The sequence below is a fragment of the Hyperolius riggenbachi genome, chromosome 8 (assembly GCF_040937935.1).
Source record: "Hyperolius riggenbachi isolate aHypRig1 chromosome 8, aHypRig1.pri, whole genome shotgun sequence".
Classification (NCBI taxonomy): domain Eukaryota; kingdom Metazoa; phylum Chordata; class Amphibia; order Anura; family Hyperoliidae; genus Hyperolius; species Hyperolius riggenbachi.
In genome coordinates this window covers 169,208,702-169,226,237 of record NC_090653.1, presented here as the reverse complement: position 1 = coordinate 169,226,237, position 17,536 = coordinate 169,208,702, and the positions used below count along the sequence as shown (strand labels likewise).

At 45.2% G+C, this 17,536-nt stretch overlaps 1 protein-coding gene across 3 annotated transcripts in view; it reads right to left on the bottom strand.

The window, feature by feature from the left end:
• Positions 1 to 17,536, bottom strand: part of LOC137527183 (relaxin receptor 1-like) — a 467,519-nt gene that overhangs the window by 112,464 nt on the left and 337,519 nt on the right. For all 3 annotated transcript variants that reach the window (XM_068247656.1, XM_068247657.1, XM_068247658.1), the window contains 3 exons: positions 11,018 to 11,089; positions 8,095 to 8,166; positions 5,459 to 5,530 (listed from right to left, as the gene is read on the bottom strand). In XM_068247656.1, the coding sequence (XP_068103757.1) occupies positions 5,459 to 5,530; positions 8,095 to 8,166; positions 11,018 to 11,089 (216 nt within the window). The remainder of the gene's footprint in view (positions 1 to 5,458; positions 5,531 to 8,094; positions 8,167 to 11,017; positions 11,090 to 17,536) is intronic.

Here is a 17,536-nt window from a genome sequence, read left to right as displayed (position 1 = left end):
GGGTAGGTAGGTTAAGCAACTTGGGGAGGGGGGTAGGTAGAGAGGTTAAGTAGCTGGGCGAGGGGAAGTAGGTAGGGGGGTTAAGTAGCTGCAGCTAGGAGGTAGAGTAGGTAGCTGCAGTAGGATAGGAGGGTTTGTAAGGTAGGTAGGGTAGCTGCAGCTGCATGGGGAGGGGATAGGTAGGGAGGTTGAGGCAGGGGGAAGTCGTTGAGGCAGGGGGAAGGAGGAAGTGTAGGTAGGAAGGTTGGGTAGCTGTGACTGGGAGGTAGGGTAGGTAGGGAGGGAGGTTGGGTAGCTGCTGTAGGACAGGAAGGAGTGTAGGTAGGTAAGGTAGATGCATCTGGATGGTAGGTAGAGAGATTACTGTGCTGCTGCAGGACAGGAGGAAGTGTAGGTAGAAAGGTAAGGTAGCTACCTTACCTTTCTACCTACACTCCCTCCTGTCCTGCAGCAGCACCGTAATCTCTCTACCTACCATCCAGATGCAGCTACCTTACCTACCTACACTCCTGCTGCTGGGCAGGAGGATAGGTAGGGAAGTGGTTGCGGCTGTTGGGGAAGGAGGTGTGGGTAGGTAGGGAAGTTCAGTAGCTACAGCTAGGAAGGAGGGTAGGTAGAGAGATTATGTAGCTGCTGTAGTATGGGAGGGAGTGTAGGTAGATAAGGTAGCTGAAGCTGGATGGGAGGATAGCTAGGAAGGTTAAGTAGTTGCGGCTGGTGGGGAAGAAGTATAGGAAGGTTGGGTAGCTGCGACTTGGAGGGAGGATATGTAGAGAGATTGTTTAGCTGCTGTAGAACAGGAGGGAGTGTAGGTAGGAAGGTAAGGCAGCTGCAGCCTTGGAGGAAGGATTGGCAGGTTAAAGAGACACTGAAGCAAAAAAAAAAATTATGATATTATGATTTGTATGTGTAGTACAGCTAAGAAATAAAACATTAAGATCAGATACATCAGTCTAAGGTGCCCATACACTCGTCAGATTGGCAGCAGATAGATCATCAGATGCATTTCTTATCTATCTGATGCGTTTTTAGAACATTTTTTACCAGGATAGAATTCCAATAGATTTCAGTTTGAAATCTATTGAAATTCGATCTGATGGCATTTTTTTGCCATCAGATTTCCATTAAGGCCAATGCAAACTGATAAGCAATCTCATCAGATCGACCTAAATTTTCCATCCTGCCTGGTCGACAGAAATCCATCGAAATCGATCGAAATCGGCCATCGATCGGTCGATTGGCCAACCGATTTGCAAACGATCAATCGATCGATCGATCGGGATCGATCGGTCGGCCAGAAAATCGGCTGAGTGTATGGGCCCCTTAATTGTTTCCAGTACAGGAAGAGTTGAGAAACTCCAGTTGTTATCTCTATGCAAACAATCCATTAAGCTCTCCTAAGTTAGTCGTGGAGAGGGCTGTTATCTGACTTTTATTATCTCAACTGTTCCTGGACTATTTACTTTTCCTCTGCTAGAGGAGAGGTCATTACTTCACAGGCTGCTCTGAAAGACTCATTTTGAATGCTGAGTGTTGTGTAATCTGCACATATTAGAGAATGATGCAATGTTAGAAAAAACACTATATACCTGAAAATAAAAGTATGAGAATATTTTCTTGGCTGCTAATCTTCTAGTAATTATTCATAGTACACAACCAATTCATTACATCATATATTTTTTTTCTCGCTTCAGTGTCTCTTTAAGTAGCTGTGGCTGGAGGTGGGGGAGTGTGGGTATATAGGTTAGCTGCAGCTGCTGTAGGACAGGAGGGAGTATAGGTAGGTAAGGAGGTAAGGTACCTGCAGCTGGATGGTAGGTAGGTAGCTGCAGCAAAGCAGCTGTATGGAAGTGTAGGTAGTTGTGATTTGGGTTGGAGGGACTGTGATTAGGTAGCAGCAGCTGGGTGGGTGAAGGGACAGTAGGTAGCTATCGCTGGGCAGGTACATGTAGGGTAGGTAGCTGAAGTGGGCAAGAGGTAGGGTAGGTAGTGTGGATAGATGCTGCTGGGCAAACGGAAAGTAGGTATGGAGAGTAGGTACTGTAGGAAAATGAGAGAGCGAGAGAGGGAAGTTGTGAAAGAGTATTGGGAGAGAGGGAGTACTAAAACAAGAAGGGATCAAGGGATAGTAAAAAAAAAAAAAAGACAGAGAGGCAAGAAGTCAGATTCTTTTTTTTTTCTTACAGCCAGAGACTGTCAGGAATCACTCACTCCACAGCGCACAGAAAAGTCAAACACTTTCTTTCAGGCAGCTTTTTTTTACTCTCAGAAAACTATGTGGGAGCCAGCCAGGACGTCATAAAGTAAATGAAGCGAAGGAAGATCACAGGAGTCCTCTCACAGCACTGTGAGTGTAGGGGGGAGGGTAGGTCTTTGCAGTGTTGCCAACTCCTCAGTAAGGAAAGTAGCTATTGGCTGTCCTAGAAGTCGCTAGAAGTTGCTGGATGACGTCATCACGTAATTTGCATAACGGCTCCACCCCCGTCTCTCTCTGACTCAAGCAGCAGAGCCGATCAGCACCTCTTACGGCTCCACTCCCACACATCACTCACCGCCACCCTCACACCAGCAACTTGCAAGAGCGCCTGCGATGGAAGCAGGAAGGGGCTACTGTGAGTGACATCCCTGGCAACAGAGTCTCCCAAGTCTCCAATAACAGGAGACAAAAAGTCGCCAGATTTGTAGCTAGTAGCTTTTTTTAAAAACTGTCGCTAGAGGGGTGTCAAAAGTCGCTAAATATAGCGACAAAGTAGCTAAGTTGGCAAGACTGGGTCTTTGCTTCTATTCCCAGCCGGAACTAGAAGTTTATTGTCGGGGAGAGATCAATGCGCAGTGAAGAGGCCGGTCTAAATTTCGTACACTTACACCTGCCTGCCTCTCTGGCTTATACCCAATTTAAGGTTTCTGGACGGGAGACGTAAGGGGGAGATTATTTAGTTTAATAATGGCCCAAAAAGACCCCTCACAGCACAAATCTGCAATATAGCAGTGGCTTGCAGCGCGTGCCCACATAGAGGACTCGGAGTGCCACCTTGGGCACGCGTGCCATAGGTTCGCCACCGCTAGTTTAGGCTGAAGTTCCCCTTTAATAAATAGTTGCATAATTTAGGAAACCCTGAACTAAAACAAGCATAAAACTCACAACATTAATCATAGCACTGGCAATGAAAGGTACATTAAAGGAGTTATCCGGGCATTGTAAAGAAAATAAAGGCTACTTACCGGGGGCTTCCTCCAGCCCCAAGCTCCCAGGACCTCCCTCGCCGCGCAGCCGTTCGCCGGAGCTCCGTCCTGGTCCCTGGCGATGACGTCAGAGCTCTGCGCCTGCGCGAGCGGCGCTGTCAATCACCGCCACGTGGGCCGGAGCGGACTGCGCAGGCGCAGTAGTTCTGCGCCTGCGCGGTCCGCTCCGGCCCACGTGGCGGTGATTGACAGCGCTGCTCGCGCAGGCGCAGTACAGAGCGACCTGGAGGTCGCTCTGACGTCATCGCCAGGGACCAGGACGGAGCTCCGGCGAACGGCTGCACACAGAGGTGCGGCGAGGGAGGTCCTGGGAGCTTGGGGCTGGAGGAAGCCCCCGGTAAGTAGCCTTTATTTTCTTTACAATGCCCGGATAACTCCTTTAAGAGAGTATTGTTATTCTATTAACCACTTAAGCCCTCGTCGTTTTCACTTTATGCATCCGAGCAATGTTCACCTCCCATTCATTAGCCTATAACTTTATCACTACTTATCACAATGAACTGATCTATATCTTGTTTTTTCTGCCACCAATTAGGCTGTATTTGGGCGGTACATTTTGCTAAGAGCTACCTTACTGTAAATGCATTTTAACATTAAGAATAAGAAAAAAACAGAAAAAAATCATTATTTTTCAGTTTTCAGCCATTATAGTTTTAAAATAATACATGCCACCATAATTAAAACCCACGTATTGTATTTGCCCATTTGTCCCAGGTATTTCACAGTATAAATTATGTCCCTATCACAATGTACTGTATGGCGACAATATTTTATTTGGAAATAAAAGAGCATTTCTTTCCGTTTTGCATCCAGCACTATTTACAAGCTTATAATATACATATATATATATATATATATATATATATATATATTTCATCTTTACATAGATATTTAAAAAGTTTAGACCCTTAGGTAAATATTTATGTGGTTATTTTTCTTATTGTCATTTTTTTTTTAATCATTAAACATTTTATGTGGGTATTTTTGGGAGGGTGGGATGTAAATAGTATTTGTTTGGGGTAAATATATGTTTCTTTTTTTTTACATTTAGATGTAGTTTTACTTTTTAGCCACAAGATGGCAACCTTGAGTTTATTTACATGACGTCACTCTAAGCGTACAATGTACGCTTAGAGGGACATAGGAGCCAGAAAAAGCGAAGCTTCCGAGAAAAGCTGTCGCTTTTTCTGCGGGGGAGGGGAATTAGTGATCGGCACCATGGCCCGATTCATTGATTCCTGGGCTATTCATCCGCGGACTGGGAGTGTGTGTGCACGTGCGCGATTGGCTGCGGGAGCGCGCATGAGCGCGCATGTCCTCCTTGTTGTAGTTCTACGTCCAGGAGGACAAAGTGGTTAAATTCATTTTCGAATTACATAAAAACACAGTTGGAGTTAGTTTGAAGACTGCTGTGAGAAATGATTCATTGAGATTTTAATAGTATCAGATAGGTTTAAAGGAACAGGATTAATATTTAATGAAATAGCCTGGAAGGATGTCATATGCAGGGCCGGCCCTAGACTTTTTGCCGCCTGTGGCAAAATTAGAAAAAAAATCGCCGGCCCCCCTCCCCCCCAGCCATAGGGGGGGGCCCCGAGCTGGAGGGGTAGCGAGCAGAAAGGGGGTATTGGCCTAGCGTCGGGGAGGGGGGTCGGACCCCTCCCTCTCTCGCCTGGGTCCCCCGATCTGCGCTGCTCCTCCAGCGTTAAGTACCAGCGTGCATATGATTAAGAGGCAACGGGCGGGGAAATCACTCACCTCTTCCGCGTTCCATCATGCGTTCCACTGACGTCACTTCCTGCAAGGCCGTCCACTTACAATACAGTGGGCGGCGTTGCCGGAAGTGACGTCAGTGGAGCACACGATGGAACACGGAAGAGGTGAGTTAGTCCACCACCCGTTGCCTCTTAATGATATGCACGCTGGTTTAATGCTGGAGGAGCAGCGCAGATTGGGGGACCCAGGCGAGGGAGGGGGGGGGGTCCGACCCCCCTTCCCACCGCTAGGCCCAATACCCCCTTTCTGCCAGCTACCCCTCCAGCTCGGCGGGCGGCCCCCAGCATCCAAGGACAGGCGGGTGCCGCCCTCCCCAGATCTGCCGCCTGAGGCAAATGTTTCACCCCGCCTCATGAGCGGGCCGGCCCTGGTCATATGACTAAGACCTTGCTGTCATCATCACTCAAGGGTGAGTCAGTGATTGTTGTTTGCAACTTACAGCCATTCCAAAGAGTGAAGATCCTTGAACACTTCAGCCTTCAAAATCTCGATCCGATTGTCACTAAGAAATCTGTAACAGAAACGAAAAAGGTTTGGAAAGGGCAAACAAACTCTGCAAAAAGAAGGAGGTGAAAATTTTAATTTGGAGTAACCATTCTAAGCAGATTTAATCTCTACCATCATGTCCACAACATCAATTTCCAAACATCAAAAACCGCCACTTACCTGGGGCTTCTATCAGCCCCCTGTAGCAGTAATGTCCCACACCGTCCTCCTCTGATCTGCTGTTCCCCGCCGCTGGCACTGGGCATTATTCGTCTGTCATAGCCGAATAATGTGCGCTACCGTTCGCATCATCGGAAGCTTACTGCGCAGGCGCAGTATGACGTTTTTTTTTGTACTGTGCCTGCACAGTAAGCTTCTGATGACGTGGGCGGGAGTGAGCATGGCCGCACAGCCGCAGTTGGACGGCGTGCTGCGCAAGACTGGGACTGGCAGCGGGGAACGGCGGATCGGAGGAGGATGGCATGGGACATTACTTACTACAGGGGGCTGATAGAAGCCCCAGGTAAGTGGCGGTTTTTATCCTTAGCAAACCCCCACAGAACCCCTTTAAAGCTCTGCCTCCCCAGGCAGCAAAATCCACGACCCAGAAAGTCGTGGGTTTTTGCCCCGGTATTTGGGGGTGAATAAAGCATTGATTAGTGGCGTTTCAGCTAAACCATTAGTGCTTAACAAGACTGTCTTAAAAAAAGGGTGATTTTCGGAGGCTTCAGAGTCTCTTTAAGATTATCATTCAATGTGCTCATTCAAAAGATCTGAACTAATTTGTCAGTTATGAAGAGAAGCAAGGACAGTCCTAAAGGTGCACCGGGTAGTCCATACACATACTTGCACACTAAAGCAGTCGAAAGCAAACAGATAACTGTTTCTCAATATCACCAAAAAACAAAAGGTGCCCATTTATTAGTAATTTTTCCCTGGCAGATTTAGTCACTGTGATCAAATATGCCAGAAATCGATGTTTAAAAATGTACTCACCTCCCTGGAATCGAGGAGAATGGCTGGCAGCATCTGGATCCTGGGTGAGTTGAGTTGCAAAGCCCACTGTGCACTATGCTCTGCATTAACCTCTCGGCGGCTACCACGAGTCAGGCTTGAGGTTACTGCTCTGAGCTGCAATTTTCTGCCCTGAGCCTGACTCAGGGCTACCACTAAGGAGGTTGATGTATGTATGACCACCTAAAGAGGCAGTTTATGATGTTGCAGAGTACAACTTCATTTCCTACAGGACACTGAAGAAACAGCAGAATGCTGTGGCTGTTTCTTTCTCACCTAATTATCAGTTAATCACGCTGAATAAACTCCCAGTTTGCACTTATAATTGTCACTTAGAAGTTGGCATATGACCATCAACCTTGTGTGCTACACTATGTTTCCAAGGGAAATACTGTACCTGTTTAATCATGTAAATAAAACACATGTATACTTCATGTTAAAAGGGATGAATTGCGTATACAGCAGTGATGCATTGTGGGAGACATCATATGCTCACTCCAACCTGAATAATCTCAATTACCGTTACCTTTTATTTTAAGAAGGCAATTTTCTGTTTTGCATAGAGTTTTAGTAAGAGGGCTTTTTGGTCCTTTTTAGCCCCTTACACACTCCTAGGAGTTCTGGTTCACAATGAGCTTGCTTGGAAATCTGTTACTCTGGGTGTTTCTAGTCCTACCACATAAAGCCACACTAATCCACGCCATGCACTGTTGTGGACTAACCAGTCTGAAACAGTCCGTATGCATGTTGTATTATTGTGGCCCTGTACAATTAACAAACTGACTCATTATTTCATACCAGCAGATCTGGAGGCGTGTTTAGCTTTCATGGACAACAAAGGGATGGTTTGCAAATTCAGCAGTGATGTATCGTGGGAGACATCATATGCTTACTCCAACCTGAATTATCGCAAATACCTTCTGTTAAAAGGAGGCACATTTCTGTTTTGCACAGGTTGACTAGCAAATGCATTCTTTCTGCTTTTATAAGTTAGTTTTAAAAATAAAGAAAAGTTGAAACATAATACAAATGTTAGTAGTATTTAAGTGTTGTTAGCACATTGGACCAACAATTTTGGAAAAGCCTTTTAAAGGGGAACTGAAGAGAGAGGTATATGGAGGCTGTCATGTTTATTTCCTTTTAGACAATACCAGTTGCCTGGCAGCACTGCTGATCCTCTGCCTCTAATACTATTAGCCATAGCCCCTAAACAAGCATGCAGCGGATCAGGTGTTTCAGTGGTTCAGACTTATAAGTCTAATCTGACAAGACTAGCTGCATGCTTGTTTCTGGTTTTAATCAGATACTACTGCAGAGAAATAGACCAGCAGGGCTGCCAGGCAACTGGTATTGATTAAAAGGAAATAAACATGACAGCCTCCATATACCTCTCTCTTCAGTTCCCCTTTAAGAGAGGTATGGTAGATAGATAATCAAAGGTCATTGCGCAGTTCTGTTTCATTTTCACAGGACTTTTTTAAGGTTCTCAGTTGACATATGTTTGCAACTATATTTAATTTGTTTATAAAGTCTTCACTTAAAGCACTTAGTTAATCAACACATGTCTTTACTCACAGCATTTTTAGCCTGAAGAGTCCAGAAAATGTCAGACGGGAGATAGACTGCAGTTCATTGTTTTGTAGAAGGCTTTGAAAATAAAATAAATGAAAAAATCAGCAGTGGTCTGCCTTTATTCAAAACACAATACCAGTCATTACTGCACCCATTATACTCACTGCACAATAACTCAAACGTTAAACATTATACATCTGCACAATAATCTAAACACATATTTCTACTTTTTATATAAACAATTATTATGACTAAAAAAATAGTATTATGTAAAGTGGAAATTGAATACGTTTTTTACATTTTTGGACTTCTGTTACTGCTGTCCAATGTTCTCACAGAAAAATGCAGATTATTCTGAAGCACAGCATGAAACTTTTAATGTTTTATTTTGACTACAATATAGAATGGCTTACATCAGGCTTTGTTTATTATTTGTTACTCAATTGGAGAAGTTCTTTTCAGCTTCTTGACTACATAAACCCCTGAGCTGCTGTGGTCTAAACTTCCCCACAAAGCACAAGCCACTCCCATTCTAATAATGCCACTTCCTTTCAAGGAGATATTTGCATGGGGAAGGCTTTGGCTTGCTGGATCCTGACTTTTGGTCACCAGACCAGCATGGTTTGGTAAAAAGCTAAGATGGCTATGTGACACTTAAAGGACAACATGTGACATGATGGTGAAATGTGGCATGATGGTGACATGATGAGATAGACATGTGACATGATGACATAGTCATGTGTATGTACAGTGCCAAGTACACAAATAACTAGGCTGTGTTTCTTTTTTTTTCTTTCTCTGCCAGAAAAAAGTTAAACATCAGGGTCCATATGCAATATTTTCTCCTCGGTTTTCACCTAGGTGATATTTTTAAACTTGTCAATAAAATGCCTTTTGAGCCAGAAATCCAGAAAACACTCAACATTATTTTGATCTTACTTTTTCACCTGTGTGTTGGTACTTTTGTAGTTGAATAATGCTGGAAAGTCATTTTAAATTGAAGACGAAACATCTCTTAAGAGAAAACTCAGGTGAAAAAGTGAATTGCATCAGGCCCCAGGTATGCAAGTGACAGTTTCTGCTGGGGTGGGGCCCGGGTTGGACTGGGTCAGGCTATAGCATAACCCTCACTGATAAGTAATTACAGCCATAAAACATTTTACTGTCAGTAAATGGCTTCTGAGAGCAGGAAAGAGGTAAAAAGGGTCAATAATTCATAGATAATTCAATGAAGGTGTAACTGAGCAGAGACAATGAAACAGTAAACATTTTAAAATAGATTTAAATATAAAATAAAACTGTGGGATATCTAAAAAGTCATTTTAGGAGACTGAGGATAGACACAATTGTTTTTCTCATCAGTTTATTTTCACCTTGGGTGCCCTGAAATAAAATAGTTTAAAAAGAGACGCTAAATGCTGGGTAGGTGCTGGGCTTGCTTACAAGCTGAAGTGGGAACTGAGTTCTGGGAATTTTTTTGCATTCTATGAGAGTTGTTTTTTTATATTAAAATTAATCATTTATCTCACTATTTTCTGTAAGAGGATGTAAGTTAATATTGCTGTACAGTGAGACAGACCGGGCACTGTCACTTTAAATGCTTTATTACCTCTTGATGCCACACAAATTGTACATTCACATCTGCCTAACATTGGTAAATCAAACCTTAGTAGATGATGGTGCTGGGGTGCTGGGGATGCGGGTGACCAAAGGAAAGATGGACAGCACCGTAACAGTAAGTTAATATTGACCTTCTCTTTTTAAACTGCTGTAAGTATAATTGTTCACATCTGTCTCCCTCCTGTGGTTAATTAACATACTACACTATATTGGCTCTCTGTTTCTTTCTACAATCCCCTCCATTTTTTTTTTTAGTAAGGCTATGTGCACAGGTGCAACCAAATGAAATAAAACGCTTGCCAGGCATTAGATTGCAAAACTATGGCACATTGATTTCTTTCATAGATAAGGCACACCATGTGTGAATAGGGAAATGTGCATGCATGAAAATCCAGTGTCAATAAGTGTCTGCTAGTAAATAATAGTGATCTAGTAGTCTTATTTACCACATCATACTAAGCTGCAGGACTACAATTTTCAGTCCTTTAGCTTAGTAAAACAGGCTCACATAGTCATTTGTAGCTAAAGGGTGACATCTGTGAGACAAGTTCTGCTATACATACTTTTCTTTCCTCTCTCCTCCTCCATGTTGGGTACATTGGTGGAAGATAATCTATAGATTTGATCTCAATCCACCTCACTCATGGAAACTGCCAGTGACAGCTGCAGGATATCATGCACTGACCATCTGTAAATATGGCTGCTGCAATCTATACCCCTGCATTAACCATCCTGCTTCCCTACATGGACATACCATGCATCTCAAAACAAGGCAGAAGTAAAGTTTTGCCAGCCAACATTCTACCTTCTTACTTTCCCATGGTCTGCAATGTAGACTGGTGACAGAAAGCAGAGGCTGTGGTTGCTGTTTTTTTTTTTTGTTTTTTTTGAAACACACTGTTTAAAATCATACAGTTGCCACTGAGAGATGCCATAAGTGGAGTGGTGTCTGATCAAGATATATGCCTCAGTCACCTTTCTTTTACAGTCATTTTAAAATATTTCCCCAGAAATTTACCTTAAACTCATTTGTGCTCTGCCACTTTGTCTTTATGTTCATCTTGTACCAAATCTACACCCGGGACATTACCAGTCCAGATAATTACTTATTTTGTGTTGTTACCTATTGTCATTCTAACAGGAACAAACGGCAATAAAAACCTGGCAGATTTTCTAAGATGTCTTCCCACTCAGATAAACAACTTTGCTTGATAGTATTTCAACACCGGCACCTGCTGCTCTTCAATAATAGCTGCTATGAGACAGAAGAAAGCTTTAAACTTCTTAAATGATTATAAGAACTTACAGCTTCTCTAAATCCTGATAGAGATGAAACACATAGTCTGGCAATGATTTGATTTTGTTATTCTTCAGATCACTGAAACATACAAAGAAAATTACATACAGCATTTATGATAAATCAGCGGTCAGTTAATAATAATTTGGACAAACAAAGAGGCAGTGGAGAATTATCTAATAACTACTGTTTCAAACAATCAGTTTACTGTAGGTTAGTGCTTTGGCTTTGCAGTGCTGAAGAGTGTTTCATGGTCACTGCCTGCACGCAGTTGTATATTCTCCCCACCAGAGCCGGGACAAGGTCCTCCAGCACCCAAGGCTGAGACACCAAAGTGCGCCCCTCCATCCCTGCCACCCGCGCCGTCACACACTGATTGCTATTAGACTAAGAGGCGCCACTGGGCCCACAACCTCCCCAACACCTTAATATCTAGTTATCTGGCTGCAGTCACTGCCATGTATCCCCTTTTCTTATTTCTTTCTGCTTCAAACACAATTAGGAATGACAGCTGAATGAATTCGGCGCCCCCTCCTACACTGCGCCCTGAGGCTGGAGCCTCTCCAGCCTATGCCTCGCCCCGGCCCTGCTCCCCACTGTAACACTGAAGTTCTACTTCGGTAGCTCTAGCTTCTTCCCAAAACCATAGTAAACAAACATGCCTACACCTGTGATGCTGCATTAGTATTTGTGCCCAGAGGCCTGGCTTGTGCTGCCACTACAGGATTCCTGAGTATTTTTCATGATACAGTAAATCCCTCCTAGACAAATCTAAATGACCACTTTGCTCTGTGTGACCAGCAAGTCCATCACATTGCGTACCTCCCAACTTTTGGAGTCTGGAAAAAGGGACACTAGGACACACCCATTCCACACCTTTAGCCACATCCCAACTTTACATGCAACACACCCCCTCCCTCCTCTATTCAACAACGTGATGTGTTGATGGGCTAAACAGTAAACAATGTGTTCATTACACAAAATGATACATGATGTGACAAGCACCATAGACTTTGGAGATAGAGACGGCCCGAACAGTTCACTGGCGGACAGTTCCCGGCGAATTTTCGCTGTTCGCATACTCGGCGAACTGCAAACATATGACGTGTTCGACCCGCCCCCTATACATCATCATGTAGCCAAACTTTGTCCCCTTACCTCACAGTCAGCAGACACATGGCAGCCAATCAGCTAGCACCCCCTCCTGGACCCTCCCATCAAAAAGCAGATAGGTAGGGAAAGCATTAGCTAGGCCTGTGTTCTTGTTCCTCACTTGCTGTGAAAGCACCCCAAACAGCCTTTTGAATGCTAGTACATCGGTCTCTTGTGTTTTTTTTTTTATGTGTGTGACACTCTACAGCCCACTGACACCCAGAGCTGTGCACACTACTGCTATTGTTGCTACATTCAGTTGCATGCACAGTACCACTCCAGTGCATTATTTGTAGTGCGTCATCTCCGTAATTTTTGATGGGACTTGGATCCCCCTCCGGCATGCCACAGTTCAGGTGTTAGACCCACTGAAACAAATTTTCCATCACTTTTGTGGGCAGAAACAGTCTTATTTATTTATTTAAATATTTACAGTATGTAGCGCCGACATATTATGCAGCGCTGTACAGTGTATCTTGTCTTGTCACTAACTGTCCCTCAGAGGCAGTGGCGTACCTACCATAGGGCTGCAAGTGCTCACAGCACCAGGTGTAGCCATGGCTAGGGTGCCGCTGTGGTGCTCAGCTACTGTGTTCTTTCACCTGGGACCATTTTACATAGTTTTGGCAACATTTGGGAAAATAGTAGCAGGCAGTGCAGGGGACTGTACTACTTCCTGTACTAGATGTAGCACCCCCCCCCCCCTTTCCTGTCCCGTGGGTAATGTGTCTCCCCACTCTCTACACACAGTTTGCAGTGAGTGAATGTGCAGAGCGGCAGGGTGAGTAAAGAGAAGGATTGTTGTGCTGCAGCTGGGACATTAGCAGGGAGAGGTGGCAGGATGTGTGCTTCAGAAGTTGCCTGTCATTAATAGCCATGTGTACTGGCTACTGTAATACCAGAGTGCCCTAGACTATTGATTATTTATTCTGATCAGAGTACTAAATCAATAATGCACGGCAGTCTGCTGTTGCAGAAGCCAGTGATACTGGTGCTGACAGTCGACTTCTGTAGTGAGCAGAGAAGTAAGCTCCAGGCAATTTAGAATAGCTTGCTTCTCTGCTCTTATTTCTTTGTCCAGCTCCCCCTCCCACCCTGTTGTCTTCCCCATGACCCTTTCCTCTTTTCAGATTTTAGTGGCTTCTTTTAACAGCATGTCCCTGCTAAACAGCACTGGTGATGTCTGCAGTCCTGGTGAGAGGTCTTCCTGCCATTTCTCCTCTCCCACCAGGCTCTCTGTCTTGTGCCTCTTCCTCTTTATCTCCCTCTTTCCTCCTATGCATCCCCTTCTTTTGTATGTCCCCATTTTCTGACTGTCTTCAGAGGAGCTCACAATCTAATCATACCATAGTCATAGTCTAATGCCCTACCATATTATTATTGTGTATTTATATAGCACTGACATCTTCTGCAGCACTGTATAGAGTACTGAGTTTCATAACAGTTAGCTCCGTCCACATCCTGATGACTCCTTTTCCCCCCAAAATCCCCCAAAGTTTGCAGCAACACTTTGGGTGCCCCAACCCATCAACCATTCCATTAAAAAAATTGTCTTTTTTTTGTGGGGAGGGGGTTGTGTCTGCACCGGGTGTTAAATTCCCTAGGTACGCCACTGCTCAGAGGGGCTCACGATGTAATTCCTACTCCAACCTAGTCTTTGTATGTTTTAAAATTTGCCTGCCCATTGAATTCTGTGACGGTTCGCATAAGTTTGCGGAAGTTCACGTTCCATGTTCGCAAATGGAAAATTCTATGTTTGCGACATCTCTATTTGGGTACACAACGTTTAATAATCGTTCATGTTATTAATGCGAGGTTCACAGTGTGGCTAATGTGTTGCTGTTATGTTAACAGTAAAAGAGAAGCATACTTTTTATTGCCTGTATGTTTTACTTTATGTCACACAACACGCGGGGAATGTGCTGCACTGGTTTCCTGATCTATTGGGTTCCTGCAGCTACAGGGAAAGTAATAGGCACTGTGATTGTAGCTGCTAAAACTGTGCCTGTTTGAAGTCTGTGTCCAGACTTACAGTGCCAATCCATATGTACTTACAGTGCTGCTCATAATTATTCATCCCCCTGGCAAATTTTGACTTAAAGTTACTTTTATTCAACCAGCAAGCAATTTTTTGATGTGAAATTACATAGGTATCACCCAAAAGATAATAAGGCGATGTACAAAAGGCATTATTGTGGGGAAAAAAAACAGAGGTCCAGGGCTTGCCCGCACTTCCCTTTAGGTGTCGCATGGTGGTTTGGGGGCCCCAGTGAGTGAGAGAGACCTGGGGCCCCTGGGCTGTCATGTGGACCAGTGTTTGTGATTTTAAATTTTATTTTTTGCAGCTTCTACGATGCGGTTGACAGGTGAGTGGTTAGGGAGGGGACCGTGTGGGAGATGTGCCTACACGGGGCGTCCCTGTTAAACGACGCAATTCACGATTGCGTCCAACCGAAGCCTCCCACCTGAATGCTAATCTATGTAATTCCTGCTAGGTATGGTACAGCAGGCAAAGGGTGTATGACAGTGCACCTGATTGGCTGACAAGCGTCTGCTGGCCAGATAGAGGCAGGATATTGCTCTGACTGGAAGTTAGCAATTGTGTTTGTTGCAGATGGCATTCAGTTTAGAGGTGGTGGGGTGAGTTCCCTGGAGGTGAGAGGTCCAGGGCTTGCCCGCACTTCCCTCTAGGTGTCGCATGGTGGTTTGGGGGCCCCAGTGAGTGAGAGAGACCTGGGGCCCCTGGGCTGTCATGTGGACCAGTGTTTGTGATTTTAAATTTTATTTTTTGCAGCTTCTACGATGCGGTTGACAGGTGAGTGGTTAGGGAGGGGACCGTGTGGGAGATGTGCCTACACGGGGCGTCCCTGTTAAACGACGCAATTCACGATTGTGTCCAACCGAAGCCTCCCACCTGAATGCTAATCTATGTAATTCCTGCTAGGTATGGTACAGCAGGCAAAGGGTGTATGACAGTGCACCTGATTGGCTGACAAGCGTCTGCTGGCCAGATAGAGGCAGGATATTGCTCTGACTGGAAGTTAGCAATTGTGTTTGTTGCAGATGGCATTCAGTTTAGAGGTGGTGGGGTGAGTTCCCTGGAGGTGAGAGGTCCAGGGCTTGCCCGCACTTCCCTCTAGGTGTCGCATGGTGGTTTGGGGGCCCCAGTGAGTGAGAGAGACCTGGGGCCCCTGGGCTGTCATGTGGACCAGTGTTTGTGATTTTAAATTTTATTTTTTGCAGCTTCTATGATGCGGTTGACAGGTGAGTGGTTAGGGAGGGGACCGTGTGGGAGATGTGCCTACACGGGGCGTCCCTGTTAAACGACGCAATTCACGATTGCGTCCAACCGAAGCCTCCCACCTGAATGCTAATCTATGTAATTCCTGCTAGGTATGGTACAGCAGGCAAAGGGTGTATGACAGTGCACCTGATTGGCTGACAAGCGTCTGCTGGCCAGATAGAGGCAGGATATTGCTCTGACTGGAAGTTAGCAATTGTGTTTGTTGCAGATGGCATTCAGTTTAGAGGTGGTGGGGTGAGTTCCCTGGAGGTGAGAGGTCCAGGGCTTGCCCGCACTTCCCTCTAGGTGTCGCATGGTGGTTTGGGGGCCCCAGTGAGTGAGAGAGACCTGGGGCCCCTGGGCTGTCATGTGGACCAGTGTTTGTGATTTTAAATTTTATTTTTTGCAGCTTCTACGATGCGGTTGACAGGTGAGTGGTTAGGGAGGGGACCGTGTGGGAGATGTGCCTACACGGGGCGTCCCTGTTAAACGACGCAATTCACGATTGCGTCCAACCGAAGCCTCCCACCTGAATGCTAATCTATGTAATTCCTGCTAGGTATGGTACAGCAGGCAAAGGGTGTATGACAGTGCACCTGATTGGCTGACAAGCGTCTGCTGGCCAGATAGAGGCAGGATATTGCTCTGACTGGAAGTTAGCAATTGTGTTTGTTGCAGATGGCATTCAGTTTAGAGGTGGTGGGGTGAGTTCCCTGGAGGTGAGAGGTCCAGGGCTTGCCCGCACTTCCCTCTAGGTGTCGCATGGTGGTTTGGGGGCCCCAGTGAGTGAGAGAGACCTGGGGCCCCTGGGCTGTCATGTGGACCAGTGTTTGTGATTTTAAATTTTATTTTTTGCAGCTTCTACGATGCGGTTGACAGGTGAGTGGTTAGGGAGGGGACCGTGTGGGAGATGTGCCTACACGGGGCGTCCCTGTTAAACGACGCAATTCACGATTGCGTCCAACCGAAGCCTCCCACCTGAATGCTAATCTATGTAATTCCTGCTAGGTATGGTACAGCAGGCAAAGGGTGTATGACAGTGCACCTGATTGGCTGACAAGCGTCTGCTGGCCAGATAGAGGCAGGATATTGCTCTGACTGGAAGTTAGCAATTGTGTTTGTTGCAGATGGCATTCAGTTTAGAGGTGGTGGGGTGAGTTCCCTGGAGGTGAGAGGTCCAGGGCTTGCCCGCACTTCCCTCTAGGTGTCGCATGGTGGTTTGGGGGCCCCAGTGAGTGAGAGAGACCTGGGGCCCCTGGGCTGTCATGTGGACCAGTGTTTGTGATTGAAAAAAAACATTTCTCAGCTTTTATTTACATTTAAACAAAAAGTGTCCAGTCCAAAAATATTCATACTCTTCTCAATAACCAATAGAAAAGCCTTTATTGGCTATTACAGCAATCTAACGCTTCCTATAATTGCGGACCGGCTTTTTTCATTTCTCCACAGGAATTTTTGCCCATTTATCTTTAGCAATGAGCTCCAAATCGTTCAGGTTGGAGGGTCTTCTTGTCATCACCCTGATCTTTAGCTCCCTCCGCAGATTCTCAATTGGATTCATTTCAGGACTTTGGCTGGGAGTCTGGGACACTCCAAAACGTTAATGTTGTTGTCTGCTAACCATTTCTTCACCACTTTTGCTGTGTGTTTTGGGTCATTGTCATGCTGAAATGTCCAATGGTGCCCAAGGCCAAGTTTCTCTGCAGACTCGCTGATGTTCTCATTGAGAATTCTCATGTTTTGCTCTTTTTCATGGTTCTGTTTGCTGTGATTAGGTTCCCTGGTCCATTGGCTGAAAACACCTCCAAAGCATTAGGTTCCCACCACCATGTTTGATAGTGGGGATGGTGTTCTTTGGGTTGAAGGCTTCTCCTTTTTTACGCCAAATGAATGAAACATCAATGTGACCAAACAATTCAATTTTGGTTTAATCTGACCACAACACAAAAGACCAGAAGTCTTCTTTGTCCAGATGAGCATTTGCAAAGGCCAAGCAAGCTTTTGTGTGCCTTATCTGGAGAAGTGGCTTCCTCCTTGGTCTGCATCCATGGAACCCAGCAGTGTGCAGTGTCCATTGGATTGTCTGCCTGGAG